General features: G+C 40.0%; 1 protein-coding gene across 1 annotated transcript in view; it reads right to left on the bottom strand.

Moving 5' to 3' along the window:
• The window catches only part of pcca (propionyl-CoA carboxylase subunit alpha), a 113,118-nt gene that overhangs the window by 10,682 nt on the left and 74,528 nt on the right, over positions 1-27,908 (bottom strand). The window contains exons 21-22 of the mRNA XM_023822131.2: positions 20,952-21,050; positions 16,093-16,146 (exon numbers count right to left, since the gene is read on the bottom strand). Of these exons, the coding sequence (XP_023677899.1) occupies positions 16,093-16,146; positions 20,952-21,050 (153 nt within the window). The remainder of the gene's footprint in view (positions 1-16,092; positions 16,147-20,951; positions 21,051-27,908) is intronic.

The raw sequence follows: 27,908 nt of genomic DNA on the forward strand, positions 1-27,908 counted from the left end.
AGAGGATCTTCACATTAGCAAACATTATTTGACATGGCCCAATATGCACAGTGCACTGACAGAAAGATAGCCTTGATTAGAATATGTTAGGAGCCAGTATACACTGATCAGGGATTCCTCCAAGAGTCAGTATAGGGGCCCTGCTGTGTTAAAAGCCCCGTCTCCCATGGATACCTTACAGACCGCAGGGTCACATACAGCTCATTCAAAATGCAGAAGGATAAGAAATACCAAATATCTAATTGGACTTCGATTCTCTTGCCAAGCAGAAGAGAAAAACTGATCAGGCCCTAACCAAACACACAAAGACAGAGGAGGACTGGGGAAGGTGAGAGAATTCTGTCATTGTTATAATTGTTATTTTTATTACTATTAGTCACTGGAAGTGTGACTAATACGGAAGTGTGCGACACACATTGTGTAAATAAAAGATGACAGTCACAGTGCATGGAAAGATCTGAACACTGGGAGACCATGACTGATAAGCGCTCAAAATATTGCCGGTTAAGCGAGGTCTGAACTCCACCTCTTAGAACTTCTAGAGAAAATATTTTCATAGCTGAAAATACAGTAAAATTGGAACATATAATCTAAGTACTACGCAACTGAAACCTAACAAAAGTATATCTTTCTCATCTTAAAACTATTAAATAAATACTGAGATACGAGTGGTGGGGTCGCAAAACCTTAGGTTGTGTGAAGGTCCACCATCGAATATTTCAGTCATTCACTGCTATAATACATCAAACAAAATGCGTACTTTCCCTTCAAGCGCTCAACTGCCAAGCAAATACATCTCAAACACTATTTATTGGCCGTACTTGAGAAAATGCCCGATGAAGAATGTTATATCGCAGGGAGTTTTAATCTGCATGCTCCAAAGATTTAGACATGGATCCTCTTTGCTTCATTAACTGTGAGCAAGTGACAATGGCACACTTTTGTGAATAAAAGGGAAACTACAGCAATCCAAAGAAAGCACATCCCAAAGCAATACTGACGTCTTGTTTGATGTCCTTGGTTGAATGTATCATCTGGTTACCATCATCTGGTACCTTTGTTTTTTTAACAGACTGCCTGATAAACAGCTCCATCCCTAGGGAATGGGAATTGGGGAGATACTGAAGTCTATCTAACAGCTGGGCGGAAAGTTGAGGAGCGAAATGATGCAAACGAGACACCGAAAGCAACAGAAGGTATCAACGTAAGCCATGTTTGTTTTTCCACCTTTCCTGGCGGAAAAAGGAACCCCTTGATCTACCTCCAAGCACACAGTTAGCTTTTGTTCAGTGGCAGGAAAATAGATTTAAAAACATAAATTTAGTGCGCAAATGTGGTATGAGGATGGTCAGCCCCCTAACCCGAGAATCAACTTGGCTTGAACCGAGCAACACAGGAAAGATGGACTAAGCGGCTGATTTTTTTTTAGCCATCTGCATGAATGCCTCACCACCAGTAAATCATCCATAAAGCAGAGAGGAAATGGTGAAATATTTCAAAAGGTGGAGTTTCGTTCATTAGAGCTTAAGCAAAGAATAGCTTTTAACTTGCATTAAAAACACGCAATATTCGATACTTGGCAGATACTGCAATTGACGAACGTTATTTTTTTTCCCTCATACCTTTGGATGCTTCATTTCAGCAATTTTAAGTGCCCAACATACAGACCCCTCCCAAGATCTTGAAAATGGAATCTTTCAGTTAACCTGCGGCTAACAGCCGCATTCAGAATTAAGTAGTGAAAACGATACAGTTAACGTTAAATTTTTTGATGGAAAACCCATCGGAGGTGATAGAGCCAAGAAAGTTATTTGCAGAGTAGGGTTCTGGACTATAGGGCCACATCAATGTTAAGGACGATTTGTAAACAACCAAATTAATTGCATGTTTTAACGTAAACACATAATTCGGTTAAGTGCGCACTAAAGCTCGGAGTTATTACCTAGTTAGCATCCCCATATATTTCGATACACGCACAGCATAAACGCACATGTGCGCATAGTAGAGCACTCAGTACATGTGCAGTGACTGGTGCAGCCTGTTAACATAATGCTTTGACAACTCCATCAGCTAAATCTCAAGGTAGCCGTCAATCAGGACGCATCATTTAATCCAACAGCACTCCAAGGACTTTTTCCAAGCAGAGCACATGACAGCACACCTACAGCTCTATTTATGGATGCGCATTGTCGTGTTCGCAATGTGCTCATAATTAGAAAAAAAAAGGAAATGAGGAGCAAAACGGGGAGGGGAGAAAAAAAAAACAGCAACAAGTACCGATATTATGCAAACAGCACTTTATTTTCGACACCGCCTGTTTGAAGTGTGATCTTGTTCCATGGTGACACCAGGCTAAATGACAAAAGCACTACTTCATTCATCCTCTTTGGAGAGACAGTGCTTCATTTGCAACTCACTATAATTAGATTAATGGTGTAGTGGCATACAAAGCGAGCCCACTCACATTAGATAGCATATAAATTAGGACAAACACTTATTTCAATTCCAGGCAGAGAAAGCAGTAGCTAGGGTATTTAGCATACTCTTTATGGTGGAATGAGATGTTAATTGTGTACCATTACCTCTAAACTGCTTGCTTGTTGTATTAATCACTGTGCTAATTGATGCAGAGATAGAAATGTAGCCACAGGCAAGAAAGCAACGGAATGAGCGCTGAAGATGACGGATAATGGATTATCGAGTAAACCATATGGAGATGGCACGGCTTTGAAACCTCTTCTATATGCTCGCAAACATTGCTCCTTGCGATAAGTATTGTGCCACCATAGAAATATTAATTCCGAGTTTAAACTTAAGAGAAAGACACTTCAAGCTAGCGGTGGAGCGTGAAGGCACCAACCAGATGCCACATGTGTGCTCGACACCTTGTTTTACACCAACACAAGGTGGGGGGGGGGAGTAAAGGAAGGGGGGGGGGGGACAAAGAGAAATTATGGAGACTTTTACGCTTCAATTGGATTTCCCCGTGATTTTTCAGAATAATAAAGGGAAAGTTGGCCAGGGGGAAGGATAAATGTCAGAGTACCTCTGGCCTGCTCCCCTTTCATTGTGGCACGTGTTGATGTGAAAGAGACAAAGGGAAAACGAAAGGCCAAAGTAGGGAGGAAAAGCAAATTTGGTGCCCAAGGTAGACAGAGCGGGGTGTGTGTGTGTGTGTGTCGGGGGGGGGGGGGGGGGGTTAGACATTGGGACCATGGGAATGGTTTTCCTCTGCTTTGTAACACAGCCAGGCTAAAAATGTAAAAATAGCCATCTGCCACGGAACGATTAAAGATACCAACAGTACCGAACACTCCGGAGCAGCCTTCACTGCTGATGAGACAACGGCTCCGACCAATCATCAGTAATCACAGCCGCTCCATCACGAAGTCCCCAAACCCAGTAGCGGTGCTGCTTCGACGTTTAAACATTCAGTTGTCTTCTGCTTCACTGCCCCTCTGTGAGAATATACTACAAAGAGGCCGTAATCCAAAGACAATACCGGCCTGCTTTTGATAGGCTTTGATGACATATTGTGCGTCCGAGATGAAAAGGGGCTGGGATCCCACTAACCAAAGCCAAAGCTCCTATCCCTTAAAAAGTTTCACGTTTTTGTAATGCAGATTCCCTTGTCAGTATTCAGTTATTCAAAAAAAGTAATTTGAGGAGGCATATGCCAGAAATAGAAATATTTGCATACATTTAAACCCATTTGAAATGCTAATGGTCTGAAATTGCGCCATAAATGTGTTTTTCTAAGAACTGTACGCTGCTATCCGTACGCTTTCTGATGCCAGGGTGAACAAGACCAATATTTAACATTAGCTCCACCTGGTATAACACAGCAATTACAAAAGCTATCTATTAACAATTTGCAGAAAGACTCCCACACCGCAATTATACATTTATAGCATTAGCTGAAAATTAAATACATTTGCACTTTTCCTGTTTTGCCTTTTCAGATTCGCAACTTTTCCAGGTACTTAGATAAAAGCTGCATCCTCTAGCAATGAGGAGATCCCAGGCGCCCAAACACCAAAACTGGTTAGCCCATGGTGCCAATTTTACTTTACGCAGGTGTTGAGAGCGTTGCGGACCTGCCTTTCACATTTCTCTTTGTTCCCCTGCAATTGCTCGGAACTCACTGCTGTTGATGATAATAATAGTGTTGGGTATCTATTGATTTGCTGTGGCCCCTCATTGTGAGTTCACTCCAGAAGACATTCATCTGCTCGCTTTAATTAGTGGCTGCACTAGTCCACTCTTCACTCATATACTTGATGTTGTTACTCTGATACAGGCGACCTCACAGTCCTGGGAGTCTCCAGCATTTTGTCCGGTCAGACACGGCGCCTCACCGATTTACCTATCCAACATGCATTCCTATTAAAACAGGGAGAAAAATAAATAATAATCATTAAAAAAAGGAAAGAGACACTTTTGAAAATAAAACTATCAATGTTGGCTGTAAATGACTAAATTCCTAAGGACTACAATTTCCTTTGTGCCTTTGATTAATCCCTAGAGAGCTTCCATCAAAACCTTTGTTTTCAAACTGTTGGGAAACACAGGGCATTGATGGAACACGACTCTCTAATTTTGCATATAAGTAACAGTGATTGCAAAAATAATTTTGGCAGAAAAAACACACTACACAACACAACACACGCACGCATGCGCGCACACACACACATACACACACACACACACACACAAAACTCCTATCAGCATCAGAGGTGGGTTAGCTTTTCAAAATGTGCCCAACACAAAAGCTGGGCCAGCTTAAGCAGCAACCCGCAAGTTGTTCCCAATCATTTCTCCTGATCCACAGGAGTCTAATTACTAAAGCACTGCTGCCCAGTTTCAATCAAGGAGAGCAAAATGACACAGTCTTTTGTTCCTCTCTCATATCACACATGATGCACTGTCATTCTTCTTACCACAAACCCCAGTGTGGTAAATCTCTGCTTGCCATCTGTCACAGAATGTGGGGGACTGGACGGGACAGTCTGGACGGGACAGGAGCCATTATTCAGCTAGTCATGGTCTCTGCACATATTTCATGCTTCCTCCTGGAGTTCTTGTGGCAACTATTAGCAGCTTAAGAAGTTGAGAAAGCTTGATAATCGCTGAAGCTTTAGGGGGTGAGGCCCATATGACTGCCACCCCCTAACCTCATTAGACAATAACAAAAAACAAATCTACATATTGCCCACCATGAGCAATGCATCGCTGATCCGAATATATGCTATGTCTATGCTTGTTTTTATTTTTTAAAAAACAAGTCAAACAAAAATGGGGGGGTGTCGTTCTTGGGAGTTAGACAAAAATCAATGCTATTCGTCTCATTATTGTGCCTCATAGCTTAACCCATTATGCAGACAAGACACAAGGCCATAGACAACTACCACAAAAATAATACATAAAATTAAAAGACCCAGATATGGACCAGAGAAGCCTGAACTTGAACCCTGAATGACGTTAAAGTTTGCTACTTTCTGTAGCTATCAGGCAACCAACACCTAGAATCAAAGAATAGAAAATACTACCTAAGGTAGAGGAGTCCAAGTTTGATGCTAATCAGAGGCTGCCACACCAGCTGTGAGCCAGCAAGGCCTCCTGAAGGTACAAGCTGATGACCTGGATGAAGCCGCACAGATGTATAAAATCAATCCATCACTGAAGGGGGCCTGACAGTTGGAAGCAGGTCTAGTAAAATGACCCATGGATGGCTCTGTTCGGGTCTGTAAGGGGGATAAGTGTGCGTATGTGCTGGAGGGCTAGAGATGTGGGAGGAATCTTGGCTCAGGCAAAATAGTCTTTAAATCCGACCTTGGGTATCTAATATTGGAAATTGTTTAGTCATCATATGTAAAACTAATCACACAAAGATACAGTCCTCTGGCAAAGGCAAAAGTAATCACACAAAGACACAGTCATGTAGTAAAGGCAAAAATAATCAAAGATACAGTCCTATGGCAAAGGCAACAGCCTATAACCCAATGAAACCTTACAAAAGCTATTTTGTGTAACCAACTTTCACAGCACTGAATTACACTAATGTCATGTTAATATTCTAACATTCTCAAATGCCAGGAGTAATTATTCCAGATTTTACAAGATAATAATTTTGAATTGATGGAAAGCTAAAAAAAAAAGTCTTAATTACTATTCCGTCACAATGGAAAACATGGAAAACTGTTTTTCAGTAGAAGAAAAAACGTGTAAGTCAACTTTTTTTTTTAATAGCAGTGCAGTTGTTGAGTATATCCAACTCCAATCCCCAGCTCAAATGCCAGAACTTGTACAGACACTATTGTTACTTCATTGTCAAAAAATGGAATTATTACATTAAGTTAAATAATGTAACAAACATGAAATTAAGTTCATTCGTGACAGAAAATATGTAGAATGTCACAAGAGTGTAATTTAATAATACTGTAGGAAAAGCATAATCTTGCTAGGTCCATGTGCAAAAACATCACGGGGAAAACTCTTCAAAATTACTAAATAACAAAAACTGCAGTAATTAAAAACCATTATTATAAATAATAGAGTAAAATATTTAAACTCTAAAATCTGCCAAAAAATCTAAACTTTCCATGTTTAATTAACATTTAAATGCACACTAACCAAAAAAAAACAATGAAATTGACTTATGTTCATAGTCTATTTGACAATATTCAGGGTTATTATGTGGGCGCAGTGACTTTTCACCCAGTAAAAATTTCTAGAACCATTCATTTAGGATTACATCATCTCCTTCTCCATGCAGTGTCTATATTTAGTGTGGGATACCCCACTGACAATCAAGAGAAGAGTAGGTGGAAGTCGCATCATAAAAATCACCTAAGGAAAACACAACAGCGTTCATAAATCAAAGTTTTGGGGGCAAAGGGGGTTTGGGAAGTGCACAATTCCCACTTATTTTTAGGAAAGCAGGCATTTTCCTTCTGAACCTAGGTCATGTGTGGTCATGACCCTAAAAGAGCCATTGTGCAGTTGAAACCATGGTAACGTCCGTGCCACAAACTATCTGGTAAAAGATGGCCATAAAAAATTAGGCAGAAAAATAACTTTGCTCTCTATATTTATGAAAAGTTACCAACAAATTTTGCAACACCACATTTGACCAACAAGGACAGGTACAAAAACATAGAATGGTTTCTTGAAAAAGATATACAAGTAGATTAAAACATTAACTGAAATATCCACTGTCCAAGATATTATAAATGGATCTCCAATGGACTATTACATCAACCAGGGATCTGAGTGAATAGATTTGCTTCTACATTGTTACATGGAATTACCGTATTTCTCAAGAGATGGCTTTTAAAGTTCAGAGTGAGGTTGAGTTTCTTGGGCATCGGAAAAGCACAGTCATTGGTGATTCGGATACTTAAGAATGCTAAACGAGGAATCCTAAGCGTGAACTCTTCAGGATATGACATTAAAAGAGATCTACATCATTATGGGTTTTGGTAAGTAGCAGTTTTTTGCTCTACACAATCACTCTTATGTGGCGTGGTATCATCAAATTATGTAGAATCTCAATAGTACCTCAATACACAAAAATCACACTAACTCAGGTTTCTCTCAAAACCGAAGTAGGTAGTTGACAGGCAGAATGCAGCACATTGACAGAAAGCAATCGAGGAGCTACTCCGATTTGGCAGAACAACAGAAAATCATATACAGATATTTCTTGCTCCGAAAACAGAGAACCTGGCTCGCTCCTTCTCACTCTGTCCGTCCTACTGAACGTCCAGGCACCGGGTCAGGATTGCTGTAAAGGAGCTAAGCCTTCGCTCAGTTTCCAGAAGAATAGAGGCCTGGGAAATATACCTGGCTTCAAGGCCAGCGTCATTGGGGGGTGGGGGGGGTAACGTGTCTGCTGTCACGTGAGATAGCGTGTGACAGCAGAAACAGAAGCTTGGCCAGTGGCAGACGTGTCATAACAGTCCTCCCGACGATACGGAACAAAGTCAGGAGGACAGGGGCACCAAACCGGGACTGCGGGGGGAACAGGTACCAAGCTTCACTTTGCACATGGAAACATGACAACAACAGTCTCATTAGACGAGAAAAGGGGGAACAAAACAAAGAGACCACTGGGGACTTAGGCCAAGCTGGTCCTGAAGCAGAGGGTGATTTATGGCCAACACGGTGTCAAAATACGCAGCCGCAAATCGGTTAATATACCCTACAGCTTGGGGTTCCTCGTAAACATCCCATAGTTATAATTAACACGTTCATTTGAAGTTCGGTTGGAATACGTAAAAGGCTGTAATATTTAACCCCCAAAATAGTTATTGACATTATTAAAGGGAATTACAAAATTTTCGTTAGCGTGAGTATGCTAACAGCTATCGCATGTCATTTTAGACAGATGTCACCATGTTATAAACATCTTTTATAACTCCTGTTCTGGTTTTAGCTCCTAACATCCCATGTAGGCCATGTCAAATGTGCCCAGAAATAACACAGGCCTCCCCTACCGTCAGTGAGATTGCCCACCTAGGAGCTTGGCATACGCCACAGCGCACATAAGAACCGCTGGATCAGAGCAACACAGAATATTTTAACGTAAAACTGGCTCGCATATTTCCAAAGCCAAACATTCATTGTCCACGCTGCGTCAATTACAAATCATGACTTATTTCTTCATTCTTGTGCCCATGTGACACACACCCTCTGGGTCATCAATAACTTTAGTACAGTGTAGCTACTATGTCATAGAGTCACGAGACAGGGGTTCAAGGTGTTTCTCAGGGCTACGTTACTCTCCTATGTAGTGACAGCAGATCTGCACAGATAAATGGAATTAATAACCCATAAGTTAAAAAAGCAAAGAGCAGACAAAGTTTAAAGTAATAGCAGGTGTGCCCGTTTATTCTAGATGGTACCAGCCCGACAGGTGACCACAAACTGCCTAACAAGCAAGTAATTACACCACAAAGGTAATTTACTGTATTAAGTGCGACTTTCTCCACTCCATTGGTGAGACGGCACGCAATTACACATGGCGACCAAACAATAGAACATGTGTGCCATTCAGCGGGTGGGAGTGGCTGACTAGAGGGAGAGACCTCCACAGATAAACATGCGGCAGTTTTAACGGGGAGACAAAGGACAGGCAAACACAAGGCAGCCCCGGACATACCGAAAAGTGCAGATACAATATCGTATACAGCTTGGATATACATGTTGCTGTCTGAACAAGTTTTGTTTATGAATTACCCTTCAATACCTTTCAAAGAACAGTAAATCAAACACTATTTATGCATGAAAATGTGTAAATCTCCTTTGGGATTTCAAGCAAATTGTAGACAATTAAGGAAAGCTATCCTCCGTTGCTGAGAAAGCTAGCTCTGTATCCAACTGCATGAGCAAAGGACAATAAATGCTCGCAAGACTGATGACAAGGCGATTACCAGCGCAAAGTGTTTAATCCCTGACCTGTTTCATATACATTCATTCATTTTCTTGCCGAATCTGCCATCCTCAATCCCACACTATAAGAAACCCCACAGACGCAAATCAACCTACGGGAAGCAATTAAGATGCGCTAAACGAAAGCTGACGATCGCCCTTCATCCTCCATCTCACCCAACATCCCTCGTAATCAACGTCTACAATTTGTAGCGTAGCAAGTGTGGGGCTGGGGAGACGCAGCAGAGGCGAATTGAGTCATCCACATCTGATGGGGGGGGGGGGGGGCAAAAGAGAAAAAAGCCCCTCACTTCTGACCATAGACGGCACATGCCCTGAACTCAGTGACCCCTACTCAGCACTGCGTAAGGATACGGAGTGTCAGGGATCGTGAGAAGTCCCTGTTCATTTCTATACCGGGGGGGGCGGGGGGTTATGTGACGAGGCAGTGTGTCCACCCTGTTAGCTAGGCGACGAGGCCCTACAGACAAACTATAAAACGGCTACACAAACAATGCGTATCCACCTGAGACTACCACACAGGATACCGGCTACTTATAGCAACTACAAACCAGCTAACAAGAATAGCAGGAAAGCTGTTCCAAACCCTGGCGCATTGATGCTTTGAAGTGCACCAATTCCAAACTATTATCATACTACAGGCAAGACGCTTTGAAGGCAGGTTTATCCTCTGTAGCCGTGTGTCCTGTTGTGAATGAATTGTTTCCCTTTTTCCCTTTGTTTTTATTTTCTGTTGAAACTGACACTTGTGATTGTTCTCCATACTGAGCAAAAAATAATAAAATTAAGATTTTTTTTCCCAGCTCCGTCGCATCGCTACTGGTCAGGTGGACAAAGTGACAACCCGTAAGCGGGAATAAGGGGTTTCCTCAAGGAGAAACCCCCAGTAAATTTGACCATTTCTGGTAAAGCAGAACCTGGTCACAACAAAGCTCTGACCACAGATTAGATGTTTCGTGATATTTCAACTAATTAGATACAAAAGAAAGACCTAAACATATCATAACTTCAAGCAGTATTGATAAACAGCCTTTTCTTTCTCATTGGAACCCTAAATAAAGTTCCCTTAGGTAATACAATAAAATTCTTTTCTTACGTGTGAAAAATGTTCTGAAAAATGTACCGTCTTTGTGATTTAGTTACATCCTAATTCCAGTCTTGAGCAGAATGACTGAACAATGTGAAGCACGTAGCCCACTAGCTTTTTGGTTGCTTTTTTCCATACGAATGTACGTATGGTAACAGACTATACAATGACTATGATGTTAAAAATGGACCTTTGCCAGCTGTATTGATTAAAGACAGGCACCAGGAATAAGTAATAAGTATTATAAGAATAACGCACCTCACTCACTGACTGGCAACATTCAGATTAAGCTATTTTCAGTCTTCACACCATGGTGTTTGTGTGTTCCATTTTCATCCACTGAGAAATATTACGGTTGGACGGACAGGAGGATTTTATGAATCGCTAAGGAATACATTTTACAGATGGCTGCTAAGGTCTCCTTAGCATTAATTTAATTTAGCTATAATAATTGTAGGGGGCAAGCACCATTGTCAAAACGAAGACAGAGACGAAGATAAAAACTTTTTTTTTCCAAATTCATAGCCTACTTTCTTAAATGAGCACAGCGGTGCTGTGAACACCACAGACATAAACCCACAACCCATGTCGGCTGACCAATAACTGCTTCCATAATTAGATAAACATGGTGTACAAAGCTGAAGAACATTAAGCTTTGGCCTCTGTGTGGCAAGATATTCTTAGTGCACCCCCTACCCACTCTATAAAAGTTGGGAAGAAGTGCAAAGTTGCACGTTAGCCTACTAGAGCAGGAAATTCCACAGCTTTCCCTGTTCTGGAACACAATACCACTCGAAACACAAAGATCAAGGCTAAGATATAGAGATATTTATTTGTACACGCGCATAACTGCATGCACAGCAAACGTAAGTGTTTCCCCGCCATCCAGCAAATGCATATTAGTCAATGAAAAATATCCAGTGTAGAATCTGCTGTTATATCACTACCAATAATAATTTGGTAGCTTATGTTGCAGCCTACATTCTCTATACACCAGGCGTGAGAAAAATCTCCTGACAGATTTAGAGAGAACAATATTCTTTCACAAATTATTTTCGTTTTTATAAATTCCTATAGATGCAGCTAAGTTTTCCTTTAGTTATTAGGCTTTAAATATATTTCTCAGTTGAATCTACTAACAGATTTCTACATGAATAACGCATCTGAAAAAGGACTGACGGAATAAAAAATAACATTGACCACAACGTATGTATTACTCCTCAGTGCACAAATGAATTCAATAACACAACTATCTCTAACAATAACTTTGTGGGAAGCCCATTAGTAAAATTAACTTTGCTCTGATGATGGGAGATGTTTCAGAATATTGACCTTTTCACACCAAGTGTGTTACCATAGAGACAATCAACCAGAGAAAAGTTAAAAGCACAAAAACAACAAGCTTTCTGTTATCGAAAAGAGACCAATGGGGAATGCAGGAAGGCTACACAGTGCCAGCACAGTCATTTAGCGAAGAATTTCTAACATGGACATTTTTACTAGGGTCTGTTTATCAAAAACAAATTTTCTGATCAGTTATGTTTCCCAAAACGTATAACAATCAACCTGCTGCATTTTCTTTGTGAATAGAATGTCAAGACTACAAGGGAAAATTCCAAGAAAGGAGATTATTTAAAAAAAGAATGCATGCATTTAAACGAGATCTAGCAGTGAATGAGACCAAAGAGACAGCAGAGTATTTGGGTAGTATTACCACAACAATCTCCTTCATTAGGTATTAATTTATTCATTAAATATTAACTCTTGCCTGGTCTCGTTCTGAAGGTGACACATCTTCATTTGGTCTAAGCAGGATGTGGACTTTAGTGGTAATTCTTCACAGTTGGGGAAAAAGCAAATTATTCATTATACTACACAAGAGTGCTTTCTATTAAACCTCACCATAGGATCCATAACTCCACATAATTAACTCCAAAACATTCAAAAGAACGACTGTAGATCCTATATGTAATTCACATGGTCTCTTGTGTCACAAACACTGGATACCTTATAGAACTAGAATATTTTACATTACCACCATGAATAACAATGTTTCAATACAACACGAACAGGAATAGTATTTAGAGTGCCATAACGTAGATAACGAAGACTCTACTATAGACCAAACTTTATTTTCTTTCCCGCACAAAGGATGTCAACTGAAAACTGCAACTACCAGGACAAGATGAACCCAGAGAGAGGAATACTCCTCCCTTTCTCGTGACAAGATATTCTGCAAGTAACCCTGTCACACTCCAACTAGCACAGTATCAATGGAGTGAAAAGGCCCTGCAAATAGACTTTAATCTGGGCCTGAATGGCACCTACAAGCAGCAACACTAATTACGACTACTGAAGAGGTTTGCGTCCTTTTTCCCTTGTATGTACCAAGTCTGTGTGCAGGCTTTGAGACTTAAAAGGCCCATCGTTACGTTAGACACCTGCTTTGTAACCCTCAGCTCAATCGCATTAGAGAGACGTCTCTCACTTGAAGAAAGGTCCATTGTGTAGATCCACTGAAAACATTGTCATGCTTCAGTAAGACCAAGGCAACATCTGCACCGTTCAGATGAGGAGGACGTTGTAATCAGTCTGCAAATTCTTACACTGCCTTTGCATCACAGGTCCCAAGCAATGGGCTAAATAGAGTGTTTGTGAAAACAGGCACTTCACGAACAAATTCTCTCTCATCTCTCTGTGGCTCAGAGGTGTAAAGCGAAAGATCGGCAGTCTATCGAAGACATCGGGTAATCGTTTTTGGGGATGCAGGGAGAGGTAGATGTTGGAAAGTTCCGCAAACTTCTCAAAAAAGAATAGGCAATATAGTTGCGTTGGTCAACTTCTGAAGGTTTTCTTGGCTTTCATTTACATATAATTACACTTTAATAGGAGCGTGACAAGCGCAAAGACTTAAGTGGCAGAGAGGAGCGGGCTGCTCAGGACCCCCTATGATAGTCGTTGACAAGATGCAGCGCAGGCTCCGTCTCCTGCTAATTAAACGAATCAATTAAGAGACTATTGTTGTAACTGTGTAACTGATGTTCTATAGAGGCAATAACAGCCCCATTGGGAGGTCTTCTACTACATTAAAACACTGTCCTCTACAACTCCATCTGATATCATTAGAAACACTGATTTGCGTCTTGCTGTCATGTCAGCGGAAGCAACGCATTATGGAAATATGCCCAGCAGAATGGTCCCAGTATGAGATCAGGTTCACTCCTGAACCACCAAGGAGGATTTTTCACCCCAAAGTTCTCTGAAGTTCCTTAATGGAATCAATACATCCATCAACACAGCAACCATTTAGTCAGTAGGTAAGGGTCACATATTTGCATACTTTCCCTGCTATGCAGATATAGTTTAAGATGAAAAATTATCATATTAAATTTACCCTCCTCAGTTAAACTGATTGAGTTCCAAATTGTTTTAGATGGCTGTCATTAATCCCCAACATAAGGTTAGCAATTTCTCTGCTAATTTGATTTTGTGGGTGCATCAAGGGTCAAAATACTAGCATATTAATGCTGAACCCCATTTAATCTCTAGATCTAGGAAGCCGTATTAACATGCAGTTTAGAAAAAAGAAAAAAAAATACACAACAGACAACTCCTCCCTCCATGCCTTTCTGAAACCATTTTTGTCTAAAATGCCACGGAGGGCAAATCTAAATATCATTTATTTCTATAGTAATACTTAAAATGATAAATTCTTCAAAAAAAAAATCTATGTGAGAAGTTGTTACTGAAAAATAGCCAAGTGTCAGGTATGTGTGAGGGCATGATTCTGATCTGTCCTGATAGGGATCACATTTGGCCGTACACATTCAGTGGTCTCAGTGTAACCTTAAGTTCTGCGATTGTCTCTCTGGAAAGGAACCAGCACAATGACAACAAAGACAAAGACAAACAGCAGTCTACCGATGAGCCCTGGTGTTTAAGCTAGAATTAATATATAATATATAACCAATTACTGATACTATACTATGTATTTATATATTACAAATATATAGGCTACTTAACCATAAAAAAATCTATAATTCACACATTCAATGACCTTCAGTCCATTTTATCGTCATTGTCTGTATAAACACACTTTTCTGCACACAACTCCAAATACGTGGAAGAATAGTCACTCCTTAAAAGTAGACTGTCATCATCTCAGAAACAAAAGGTACCTTAACATTAACATTATTATTTTGCCATAACTTAAAAAAAACGGTTTCATAAAAGCTGATAAATTTGAAGTGTGAAACAAATGCGTGTATATGTATTACTAGCAAATTACAATACCCTTAACCATAAACCGCATTTTAAGGATTGGAAATACTGCAAAAGAAATACATGATTATTTTCAAATGGAAAAAAAACAACGCACGGTGAGACAAGGATTCAGTGATGCAGTTGTGTAAATGGATACAATATACAATATAATTGCATAAATCCTGCAATACACTAAGCACAAAGTCGAAGGGTGACTGTATAAATAGAGAAAAAAGCAGTAGAGAGTCATATCATACTATAGATTCATTACGAGTTGCCACAAAAAAAAAACAAGCTTTTTTTAAGCATTCTAATTAAAATACTGTTTTCCATCACCGGGAATTAATTCCCAGCCACGCTGCCAGGGAGTGAATGTTACTCAACGTCCTTCAACTGGCCATGTGCAGGAGGCCAGTGATGTCTCGCTCCGTTCTTCCCGGGCCGCCTGGCGCCCAGTTGTCAGATGGCTGGGATAACCCTGGTTTCCTCCCTGCAAACTGGCGGCAAAACCACTGTGCTTGCCATCTAGTGTCAGGGAATCAAATGAACCATTTCATCTGTGTTGATGCCCCCATGACAGACAGCCTGCATGCACCCCCCCCTCCCCCCCTCGCCCCTTTCTCTCCCATCAGCCCCGGCTGTTAGAACACTGCTGACAGAAAGGTCAATGAAGCCAGAGCTAAGCAGGGTCTGGGTGCCATGGACAAGTGCCAGGCACACACAAGGACAGGTACAGCACTGGCATCCAAGAGTGAAACGCTGAGGAGACCGCGGCCCTCGCCATAGCGGGTGTGCCAACCTGCCACTCCCACATCTAACATCTAACATCACTTCCTGAATTAGAACAAATGGAAAACTTGACTGCCATTTCTCTAAAGACACTACTGCTGGAGTTGATTAGGGCTAAAGGGATGAACACACAGAACGGGAGATATTTTGATGGCCATTCGACATTCCCCTAAGCCCCCCCACCCCCCCCCAAAGTTCAAAAATTCCATTCGATGGACACTGGCCACCTGCCAAGTCAATGTCTTCTTGTCAAACCTTTCAACCTTAATAGGAAAATGATTTATTATATATACACGTAAATCGGCATAGTCAGTCCGGGGCGTAAATATGTTCCACCTATATTAAAATATCCCACTCATAAATCTAAAAGAGTTTTCAGCCTACCTCCTGCCACTGATATCCACCCCCACCTAACTCGGAAAACACTCAAATTTGCACACTAGTAAGTCTAATCATACATTTGTCCATATTCAAGGGAAGATGGAAGTAAAATTACTCACCGATGTGCCGAAATACTGAAGTTCTATCTCTCCGGCTGCATTACGAGAAAGGCACTGAAAATATGAAAATGCAGAGATGATTATTCTAAAGTTTAGATTAAAAGTAAAACCATATTAACATATCAAAGCAATGCAAGTCATGCAGTAAACACATACTTTCAGTGAAAGGAATAAAAGTGATTTCTTTTTTTTTTTTTTTTTTTTAAAAAACATGATTAATTTCCATTTTAAGAACAAAGTCTGTTTGAAATATTCAGTCAGCGAAACTTGAATAATTGTCAGTACAATATCATGTCGAGTTTTACATTAGTTAACCACAATACATCACTAAAAAATGCTAAAACTGAAGACTTTGGACTTTTGGGGATGACTTCCAATATCTGCACACTGGATTAGTAGAATTAAAACAATCTGCGTTTAAAACCAGATGGATGAACAGAACTTTGCAGCAAAAATGTATGTCTGACGAATGGATAAATCATTTCAGACATTTACAAAACATCTACTTCAATCCCATGAAAGCGTCACGCGGCCAGAGCAACAATACCAACAAAGTGGAAATGATAGGCTTGCAGATCTAGGGATGGCGTATAAGGACTTCTATTAAGTACACTTTCATGACAATTAACGTTCCCTTTTCAAAAAAATGCAACCAATATGTCGTCAGGCCAAGTGCCTTTCATGGATTACAATAGCTACTGAGGAAAGGTCAAACAGTCAATCACCCTGAGGCCTTTACCCTCACTCCTGATTGGCTGCAAAGTGCGAATGATTCCGACTAACGTGTTAAAATAGAATTATTATTTAAACTAAATTCATACAGATAAAAACATTTTAACAGAAACTTTACCAATGAGATGTTTTACATTGGAACAATAGACAGAGTGAACACACATTCCCTCAGAGATTTGGAGTGAAAATTCTAAGCTGACGACCTACACCAGACTTTAACACCGTGAGTAACACCGTGAGTAACACCGTGAGTAACACCGTGAGTAACACCGAGAGCACTGAGCTGACTCTCCTGCTTCCCACAGCAAATGAGCCAAGACGTGGCCACACAGCTGACAGCAGGCAGAGGGATCTGAGCCAGAAAGTCGTCTCCCTAACGTGAGGCTGGATGCTCGCGCGTTCAGTCGTGGCATCGTTACGAGCCGGGGAAGGGGGCGCGGAAAGCACTGTGGCCTCTTACGGATCGCGGATCTCAGCGGTCTGTGCCCGTCACACTGCTGCCGAAATAATGGCTGCCCCGTATGTGCCGAGGTACAGTGAAAAGGTAAATACAAATGAATGCATGGTGCTCTGTATGAAGCGAAGGAGGGAGAAAAAAAAAAAACCTTGCAAAGAATTATATGTTAAGTATCACAAAACAATGGTTCTGGGGCATATGCCAGTAAGTCGAGTGCAGATTTCCCAAGATCTTATGGATGTGACATAAATCCTTTAATCCCTCGGGGGGGCTTCGTGGAGAGATGGCAGCGGCAGCGGGGGCCCGGGTGGGCCGGGGCAGGCTGCCCTGGGAGCAAGCCCAGGCGGAGAACTCCGCAGCACTCACCTCCTCGCCAACTTCTGAAGGACTCGCAAGTAAGAGGAGCAAAAGGCCTTGGCCAGCGAGGGGACACAGCAGCTTAGCGGAATAAATATTCATGAGCAGCGTGCACCCGCGGACTAGCGGGGCCAACCACTGAGGGCGCTTATTATTATCGCTATTATTATTATTGTCGTTTCACAAGCACATATTTTCATACATAAAATCATTAACTACTATTATGCTGATATTCAGTCATAAATGTACGCAAGATTAAATCTTTTGATATACATTTTCAGCATTTTCCTAAATCCAGGTCAAAGTTACCTGGAGGTATTTTTAACAGCAGCAAAGACAAAGCAGATTAAATCCCCCCCCCCCCCCTCTATTTTGGGCAGGTTGTGTTACACTTTATGATAATGCAGCTGCAAGAAGTCCATGAGCAGAAAAGTGATTACCTCACAGCCGAAAATGGTAATCTGTCCGCCTGCTCATAATTTAATGTGAATAGAGTCACCAGGCTTCATGATTCTAACGTTGCTTCACTTGATTGGCTCAGGAGACACAAGGCTGTCTGTGACTTGGCCCCAGCTTATCTACAGGATTTAAGAAGATCCCTCGCTATCTCTACTGGAAACCTTTGGAAGGAAACCGCCTTGACATTTACACATCCTCAGTTTCCATGTGTACATTACAAGCACCGTTTTTTCATTTCGCGGACAAAGAGATACTGTTTTCATTTATACTGTATGGTTATTTTCTCCTTGTTATCTATTATTTTCTGTGGCCATTTCATGGTCCTTTAAAGTTCACCAGTCTTCAGGAGAATCCCCTCTTCGGCATTTGTTGGTATCCTGTTGATACAGTAGGTTAGTGATTCTGGGCACAGTGGCTATTTGGACTCTTTCATCTATTTTTTAAATCTAACGTTCTTTGATGCCCCTCACGAGCTGACTCGATATCTGACCTCACCAAATTATAACATCTTGTAGCAACTTCACATGGTTTATTTTCTGTTTTGGGAATATAATCAATTATAATATAATTGACTGGGTTGCCAGTCAAGAGCATACAGTTTTGCACATGAAACACCTTAATTCCATCAGTAAATGGAGATAGTGTTTGGTAACCTTATAAATTATTGCATAACATTTTACAGTGAGTTTTATATCCCACAGGGCTTTTCTCTCCAACTGATTCCCAGAATATGGCTAAACCACTTCAAAACATCAGTCTTCCCACCCACATCTATAATGTAACACTAAATACATTGTGAATATATTATGTTTGAACTTCAAATTAGCTAGCTAAATATTTTTATCCTAACATGATACGGTCTGGTAAATTACTGAACAAATATTTGCTCTACAGGATGGATGTGATTCAACAATTTCAAATGCTTTGTACTAGGAGAGATGATTCTTGAAATCAGTCATTCTGTTTCTCGGCAAGTTCACTGTCAGTGCATTATATCTGTGGTGAATTACAGAAAAAAAAAAATCTACCATATGGTAGTACCTTCTGCATCAACTATCTTAATTGGACCCCAACAACTAATCTTCATTTTCAATGGCTCAGTAATACAAAATTAAGGATCATCTTTAAATGGAACAAGATGTAACACTACAGAGATTCTGTACGTGTGCTACAATTTTTTATCCTACATCCACAGACCATGTATTATCAAAATATTTATCAACACATATTAAATTTTCCTTACTGCAGCTGCCACAAAAGCCTTTGTCCCAAGCATTTAAATATAAAAAAATGTACATATATATGTACTCTGGAGCGGGCGGTTTTTAATCCAAGAATACAAAGGGAATAAAACTTCATGATTGCAAGCTAGAAACAATAATCCCTGCAAGCAATTACTACTTCTGAAGGAAGCGTTAATTATTTTACAAAGTGTAAGTATAACCTAACAACAAGGTAAGGTGTAAATGTATAATCCCCCTGATCTGGATATAACACACGTCATCATTCAGGGTTAATAACCACAAGAATACATGTTCTGCCACTTAACAGCAATCAAGTTTTTCTCATTACACAGGAAGGGTTTGTGTGACACTGCACCAAATCTCTCCCTTATTCTTTCCCAAATTAGTTCCACTTAGTTGGGTACCAATGACCTATTCAATGCAAAATGCAATTGGTGACAATCAGCAGACTGGTGGCCTTTCAATGTCTAAGTTCAGGGCTACAGAAATTACAAGAAAATAAGAAAAAAAAGAGGAAAGGAGAAAAAAAACCTGGCAATTCACCTGCAGTCGGTCTGCCCTCTAATGAAAGCTTCAGCTCTGGAGGGAATTACCAGCATATTTCCAAATAATAGACACCCCCCCCCCCCCCGCCCACCCACCCCCCCTCAATCAACCGCATGATGGAATAAAAAGGTTACAATTTAAACAATGCGATCATGTATGGCCCTAACTAACTATAACTTTAAAAAGCATAAACACCCAATGCTGGAATTACTAAAATCAGCAAGTAAGCATAAGTTTCATTTGAGGCAGTGAGTTCCTGCAATACTACTCAGTTGTAAACTAAGAGATGTATATATTAAAGCAAAAATAATAAGTTTTTAATACCACAACAATATCTAAATGCTAATTTACAAAAATGAATATTTATCTTTATTTATGAATATTTATAAATGTTTTAAGAAAATATTTTACTATTACGCTAAAAATAAATTAAAATACCACCTCTTTTAAAAAAAAAAAATTCAAAAATTAAACACTACTATGCTTGTTAGTAAAGGAAGATCTAAAATGAGGTGGATGGAAAGATGAATGGAAGCTTATGGGATTGCAGTCATGCCTCCTGTTATACTGCACAATAGGTTTGACTGTAGTGCTCCTCTATTGTACATTTCAACATCAGCATTTTACAAGATGATTTCTCTATTGGCATATTCCTACACCGCTTCTGATTCCCTAGTTCCGCTAGTCGCCATCAACAAAACTATGCAATCAATGAAATCTCAGTAGGTTCCTGAAGATTTTACAGAGAAACTTGAAGTACTATTTACCTTCACAGTAAAGATACTTTCTGAGAAAAGAATACTTTTACAAATATTTCACTGAGTACTTGAGTACTTTCAGAGGAAAACAATCAACATAAAAAAAAGAAAGCGGGAGAGAGAACTAAATCAATGCTCGATATTATATAACAGCAAATGAGTGTTAGAATCCCTCAGATGCCTGATGAATCTTCAATTAAATGTATTCCACATAAATAAGCAAGTAGCCAAAGAATGCTTTGGTAACTCGGGTTCAATCTGTCGTGCAACTGGAACATTGCGTGCATGGTGTTGGATTTCTGATACCTGCACGGTCCTTTGGGTGCCGTTGATGGTGACGGGTAACAAAGCAGACGCCAGGTTCCACTCACTGGACACATCCATCCTCTTTCCATCAAGATCCACCTGCGGAGATGAGCACACAAGACTGTTACTGAGGAGACAGACACAAAACACATCTCAAGATCATCACTCCGTTACCATGCGGCAACCATTTTAAACAGATGGCGCCCAAACAGCCTGTCATGTTTACTGTTGCTGTCATAAAAGACAAGAGTCCAACAACATGGTCTCATGGGGGCCCCTGGGGATTGGCGGAGGACCTGAGAACAGCTGCCTGAGGGAACTCAGGGCTTCAGCCTGAGACGTGCCCCTCCCATGCCGGCCTTCCAAACTCCTCTACCTATGTGGACATGCTACATTTACTGCAATTAAATAAGCATGCCATTTGAATATTCGGTGACACATCGCAACCTGCTCAACGGGGCCTGCATATAATCTCGTCCCCACGGAGCAGGGAAGAAATTGTCCGTGTCACTATTAATGAAAGAATTTGCATTGTTATCTTAATTATGGAGAAATAATGAAGCTCACTTCTGAATTAGTTAATCGACAAAAACTTGTACAAATGTGTTTGCATGGCCTATAGGTATGGCCTGCTGATAATGTATATTCTGCCCGGGTGCTTGGGGTTACGTCAAGCGACGTCGGCTAGCCCCTAATAAGGCAGGTGTTGCTGGGCATTTCTTCGGCTCCTTAGCAGTCACGATGGTTTTTGACCCTCTCAAGTCTTTCTTCTCTCTCTTTCACACGAAAAAGGCAGGAGAAACCAGAAGGACCAGAAGACACGTTAAAGCATTTGTGACTTTTTACTGTGCTTCTGATTAAGATCTTCTTGCCCCACTTAAATCCAAAATTCTACTTGAGGGACCAGTTGTTAGATTAGTTGTAGCTGGGCGGGGGTTTTTCCAGCAGCTGAGGTGGGTGGTAACCTCGGTGCTGAGGGTTAGAGATGCTCGGCTGTCTTTCCACTTTGTCTGAACACAGTCAAAGGACAGGAAGGCAGAGTGGAAGACAAGGCTCAATGCGCTTGACAATTCAAGGGCCTCAAATGTCACATGAAATATCAATGCAGCGGTGACAAGAACGGACTGCCACAGAAAGATGATGGTTTCTATGCAGGAGCATGCTACACTGACTAAAACAACTCAAACTCAAGTAAGCAACTCAACACCAATTACAAGAAGCCAAGACTATGGGATTAAATTTGATTGTTCAGCATCAACATCAAATCATCTTAGATTGAAAATTAGTAAGACGATTTTTAAAAAGCCCAAAGGATATTTCATTGTACTTTTTGGAGGTTTATGGATCCGGTCAATCAAAGAACCAGCAGGACCTGATACTGCTTCCCCTATCACTTCTTAATATTCAGGAAGGACTGAAAATATCCGGACCCACAATAGCCTGTTTTTTTTTTTTTTTGTTCATAATGGCCAACAGGAGTAATGCCAAAATAGAAGTTCAGGGAAATTACTATTATGAGACTTCATGGAAAGTTTTTTGCACTGGGAACCTGGAATTTGTTACCTAACCAAATACCTATCTGCAACAGGCCAGATACATGAGCAGACAATACAGCAAATCTAATCGGCTAGTTTATATAAGATCACAAGGGAAAAGAGCCCCAAGTTAATCCTAAAATAAATACAATTTTTCCCTGATCTCTGCACTTAGCTGAAGCATTTTTTTGTACAGTTAATACATTTTGGAATCTTGTGATAGAACAAACATAACCAACAAAAATAGTGTTCATTCTCTGAAAGCTCTAGAAAATGATTTAAGTTAATTAACCAAATGTAATACCCATTTTAATAAACCTTCAATTATGTTCAATGAACTTGCTTACAATAGTAATTCAATTTAAAGTCATCATTATTGTGTAGTGTTGCCTCTGTGCTGAATAATCTGTGTGAAGAGCTTAGGTGTTTGCAATTAGCTGTGTGACAAAATAATGTCTCCAGTTGAGGAAGACTGAAACTCTAATCCAAACTTAATAGCCTTTCTGTTTAGTGTAATGGAATGGCTGTACAAAAAAATCAATTAAGCACTTTGCTCATAAACTGAACCAGCATTTATTTTTATCCAGAATTGCAAAGTATCATGAACATGACAAAATGAAGACAAAAGCAATACTGTTGGTGATAATACTCACACCTTATCAACCAGGCAGAATATTCTAAAGAAAATCAAAATATGAATTCTATTATTGCCCTGTGTAACTTTTAAAAGTATAGTAACATTAGGAATGTGACACTATACAAGGTCCAGTGTTACTAAATTATAAACTAACATAAAAGGCGATAACACACTTATCGGTAGCCAAGACTTGAACAGGGTAAATTAAATGAACAATGAAATAAAAATGTGTGTGGATGCATCAGAAGTGTCAAATACATTTACTATAACGGGAAAATGTTTCACAATAGTTATTTTAATGCACTTCCACATTTAAACAATTGCAATGGCATTTTTAGTTTTTTGATTGCAGATTTTTAAAAAATTGAATTTCCCCTTGTGGGGACCGAAAAAAAATTCCCACAATGTCAAAATAACAGGTTTTTATCACATTGTGGGGACATTTGGTCCCCACAATGTAATGTATAGCTGGACCACACACACACAGTACTGTGCAAAAGTCTTAGACAGCCAAATAAAATTATGTTTAAATGATGTTCATGTTGGTGTCAAACTATGATATTATGCTTGTCAAAGTGTGCCAGCCCTGGCCATTTCAAGACACACATGTATCTTTGGACCCTGCACAAGCCCACCTCGTATGGCTAATCAATATCTCATTGACTGCTTTAACTAATTAAATTAATAAATTAAATGAGCTGGTGGTGAAGTTTGATAAACACATGGCATGGCTGAGGTGCCCCTGAAGAGAGGTTTGGGAACCGAAGCTGTGTTCTTCTAGCCATCCAACAAGATATCAGTGACTTTTTGGAGAACAGAAGAAATTCTTACTAGTTTTTATTGTGCTGCTCTTAATTTGCATATGTTCTAATGCTAAATTGTGTTTTGTTCTGAGCAATAGTGCACTTACTAGCCAGATAAAAAGCTTTAAACATTTCTTTTGACTGCCTAAGAATGCACAGTAGTGTGTATATACACAGAAACATCCCCAGTGACCATCCTAATTGCAGATACGCATCCTAGAGCAGAACCAATTTGATGACATTCTGTGGTCTGTAGGCCCAGAAAACACAACTTTCCTTGAGTTCCATGGGATGTTCTAGAAGGCTGGGCTCAGTCTGTCTCTACAGCAGCGTTCACTGTTGGACGGGTGCCTACACTGCTGTAGGTGGAATGCAGTGAACAGCGCTCTCCTACAAGCAAGCTGCACATTGCTTGATGAAGCATGCAGACCACAGAGGGAAGGCAGTGGCTGACAACACACACACAGAGGAGGTCTGCACCACCCAACATCTTCTGCAATCAAGTCTGCAACGGCCGTCGCCGATTCGATTCAAATTCAAAGATGGCCATCCAAATTAAATTTTAGTTCACGTGTTGTTGTTTACACCTAAATAAGTTTTTGTTAACTAATACAAATTGTACATCACATCATTTCTGAAAAGAAGGTTTTTACCATGAAATATCTCAGTATCTCCAAACCAGGTTGTGCACCAATCAAAGAGGGTTCAGCTCTGAAGCTGGGCTTCCAAGCATTATTTTACAATAGTCTACAAACATTCTTACTTCTTCTTGTTTTCCATCCCATATTCTATATGTCAGGCTTTCCGAAATACGTGTCACACCGCATGCTATGGGATCAATTTTTCATAATGTGAAGAGACATTATAATTAGAGCCAATATACATCTGATGAATACTCAATACAACATTGTCTTCTCATTCAAGACCTTCCACATTTGTAAAGGGGGAAACTGTAACCAGGTAGTCATGGTGGATGGATTCCTTAGCCCCTAACAAATACTGCACTGGTCACTAGTGGAACTGGGACTCAACAGCTATCTTCTGGTACTGGAGGAGAAATGCCTCCAAACTGAACTTAAACCCCTTGATGTTTGAGTGTAAAAAATATATCTCGTTTTCAGCCAAGCCCAAACTTCCCAGCTTGAAGATTTTTTTTCTTCTGTTTAAGAGATCGCTCCCTGACAGATATCATTATTTACTGATGAGGTCCAGCAGCTAAAGGGAGATATTTTCAACATGAAGCCAGTTGTGTAAATACAAGATCTCACTCTGGCAGAGGAGCCTGACTTCAAAACAACAGTAAAACTGAACCTCAGAAAACCTTTCAAGAGAACCCTGTTTGAAGTTCTGGTTATGGGTGAATGGAATACAAAATCTATTGCAACAAACTATCATCAGGCCCATATGATTCCCTGATTGAGACCATGTGTGGCAACTCCCCTAACGTCCTTCCTCACTGCAGGCCTACCTGTGTACAAGCCAACCCTGGGCTGCATGTGTCAAAACATTCGCCCACAAAGTCACACTAAAAATGCAAAATCATCATGTACGAAAATGGCAAATGACCAAAAACAAGAAACACGGAATTCCACAGGAAGATTAAGGTCCAAACTATTGTGCAGAGAAAATTACGGAAAAGGACTATTAAAATCTTTCCATCAATACTTTGAAGGAAAATATTAATAGCAAGGTCAATCAAGAACGTGTACCACAACAAAGAAACCTGCATTAAAGGTCACGTCCTAGAAGTCTACATAATATAGGCAAAAATCACAAAAACAAACATTCAAATTATTAAACTCTAAATGCTGCATGTTGCAGACGGCAAGTAAATACATCAATTGCACAGTACTGGAAACATACAATACACGAGAAATAGGAGAAGACCAGTGCAGAGTATAAAGGGTCTACAAGGAATATCCTTGGATAGAGGCTTTCTGTGCTGGAAACATGTTGGAAGTAATAAAAGGTAGCATAAGGCAGATAAGGGTTAAGGGGCTTGAGATTGGATGGAGCGAGATGAAGCAGATCAAAGGCCGCGGACAGAGGGCCAGAGGCCACTCTGGGGATTAAACCCCTTTCTGTTTGCATTTTCCTGCTGTTTCACTCACAAGCTCTCATCAGCTTCTTCACAGAGATCAACACTGGCTTGTTATGACAATCATAACAACAAACAGAATAGCAGAATATGGATAAACCCACCAGGTAGCATTTCACCATGACTTTGTTATAAAGTTTTGCTCAGATTACTGACAACAAAAGTCTTATTAGCCAAGTACCACCAACATTTGAGGTGGAGATTTGAGCAGAATACTGAATACAGATAATGCTGGATGACCAGAATGAGGATGTTTCAGTTCACACACAGACACATAGTATGTTTTATAAGGGCATATAATTACTGGTCAATGTCAATGAACAATGTTAACAGTCAATTTCAAGTAGAACAGAGAAGTTAATATGTAGCAAACTGATTATTAAAATTAATGCTTGGAAAACCACCAACAATTCTGTTGCGAATTCTCCACAGTAATAAATGATTCAAGTAGATAAATTCGCAAAGTTTAGTTAGTTATTTTAGGAAGCATACAAGTGGCACCCAGAAGAAAGAAAACATTGTATTTAATGAAATACATAAAGAAATATCGAGTATACAATCAAATTTCCATATTAATATAAATAAATTTAACATAAAACAATCATATAATTGGTCAGGTGAGTTTGTGCCCCCAGAAAAAGAAGACATTTATCTGTGATTACTTAATCTGCGATCGTTATTACTAGTGTGGTTATCCAACCACAAAATATAGCGGTTGAGGTCATTAATGCAGCCAAAAACCACAAACACCACATAGCTTATCTTAACAATACAAGTTGCCATAACTTTAGGTCCGGTACTGACTTTTTCAGGGCTGTCATGCTTGCGAGAGTCAATCAGTTGTCTCACCCTATCTTGCGTAGTACTCTAGATAACGGCGTTTGTTTGCACTGCAGTCCTCTGATGGAGGGAAATAGCCAGAGACGCTTTTTTCTGCTGCTGAACTATAAAACTTATTGAATATTGAAATACTGAATGATATCTGAGCCGCGTCCCGTTTTGAAAAACTGAGAATGAAGTTTCTCCCTACATGACCCATCAGAGAACTTAAGTCAACAGCACTGTACGTGTTCGGTGCACAGTATGTTAAATATTAAAGAATAATTACATTCAACTGAGTTCTTTTTAAACATAGAATATAAACATATTCAGTAGGAAAAAGTAGCGACTGTGCATTTATTTAAAACAGGAGACAAAACATTTAGATATCTCAGGAATCAAGCACATTCGCTGAGAGTTACATCCTACAAACTAGGCCTACATATCAGTAGTCCGTGACAGATATCAGTAATCCATGATAAACAAAAAAAAAAACCATTATCGTGTATAAATGTTGTATTTAAGAGCAGATTTAACAGCAGCCATTATAACAAGTAACCTGATCATGAGCTTGGAATCCCATACATCCAGAAAGCACCAGGTCCATTTGTCTGCTATAGAAATATGACTGAAGTTGACCGCTACTCTCTAGCTGGTAGTTACACAGCATGCAGTATGCATTCATTCTATTCCCTTAACATTTGAGTGACCAATTACCGCTATAACACTCATCAAGGGTCAAGACTGTCTCTCAGATCCAAATTGTAATGGACGTTTTGTGCCTGCATTATACATCCTAGAGGAAACCCAGTCTTTATCTGATTCCCATGATGTGCTCGTTTAGCGTATGGTAACCACAAACTGTGACTTCATTCTCCAAATACTATTTTGACTATATTCGACAGTGCTAGTTTGATTCTCAACATTTGGACTATTTGCGAAAGACTAAAAGTGGAAACGTAGAAATTAAGCGCGAGTTGAAATTCGATTTTTTTTTCCCCCTTATATGTGCCCCTAATATACTTCTGTAACTTTTGTTATAAATGTCACCATTTTCAATGTTTG

Source organism: Paramormyrops kingsleyae, chromosome 1, assembly GCF_048594095.1.
Source record: "Paramormyrops kingsleyae isolate MSU_618 chromosome 1, PKINGS_0.4, whole genome shotgun sequence".
NCBI classification, from domain to species: Eukaryota; Metazoa; Chordata; class Actinopteri; order Osteoglossiformes; family Mormyridae; genus Paramormyrops; species Paramormyrops kingsleyae.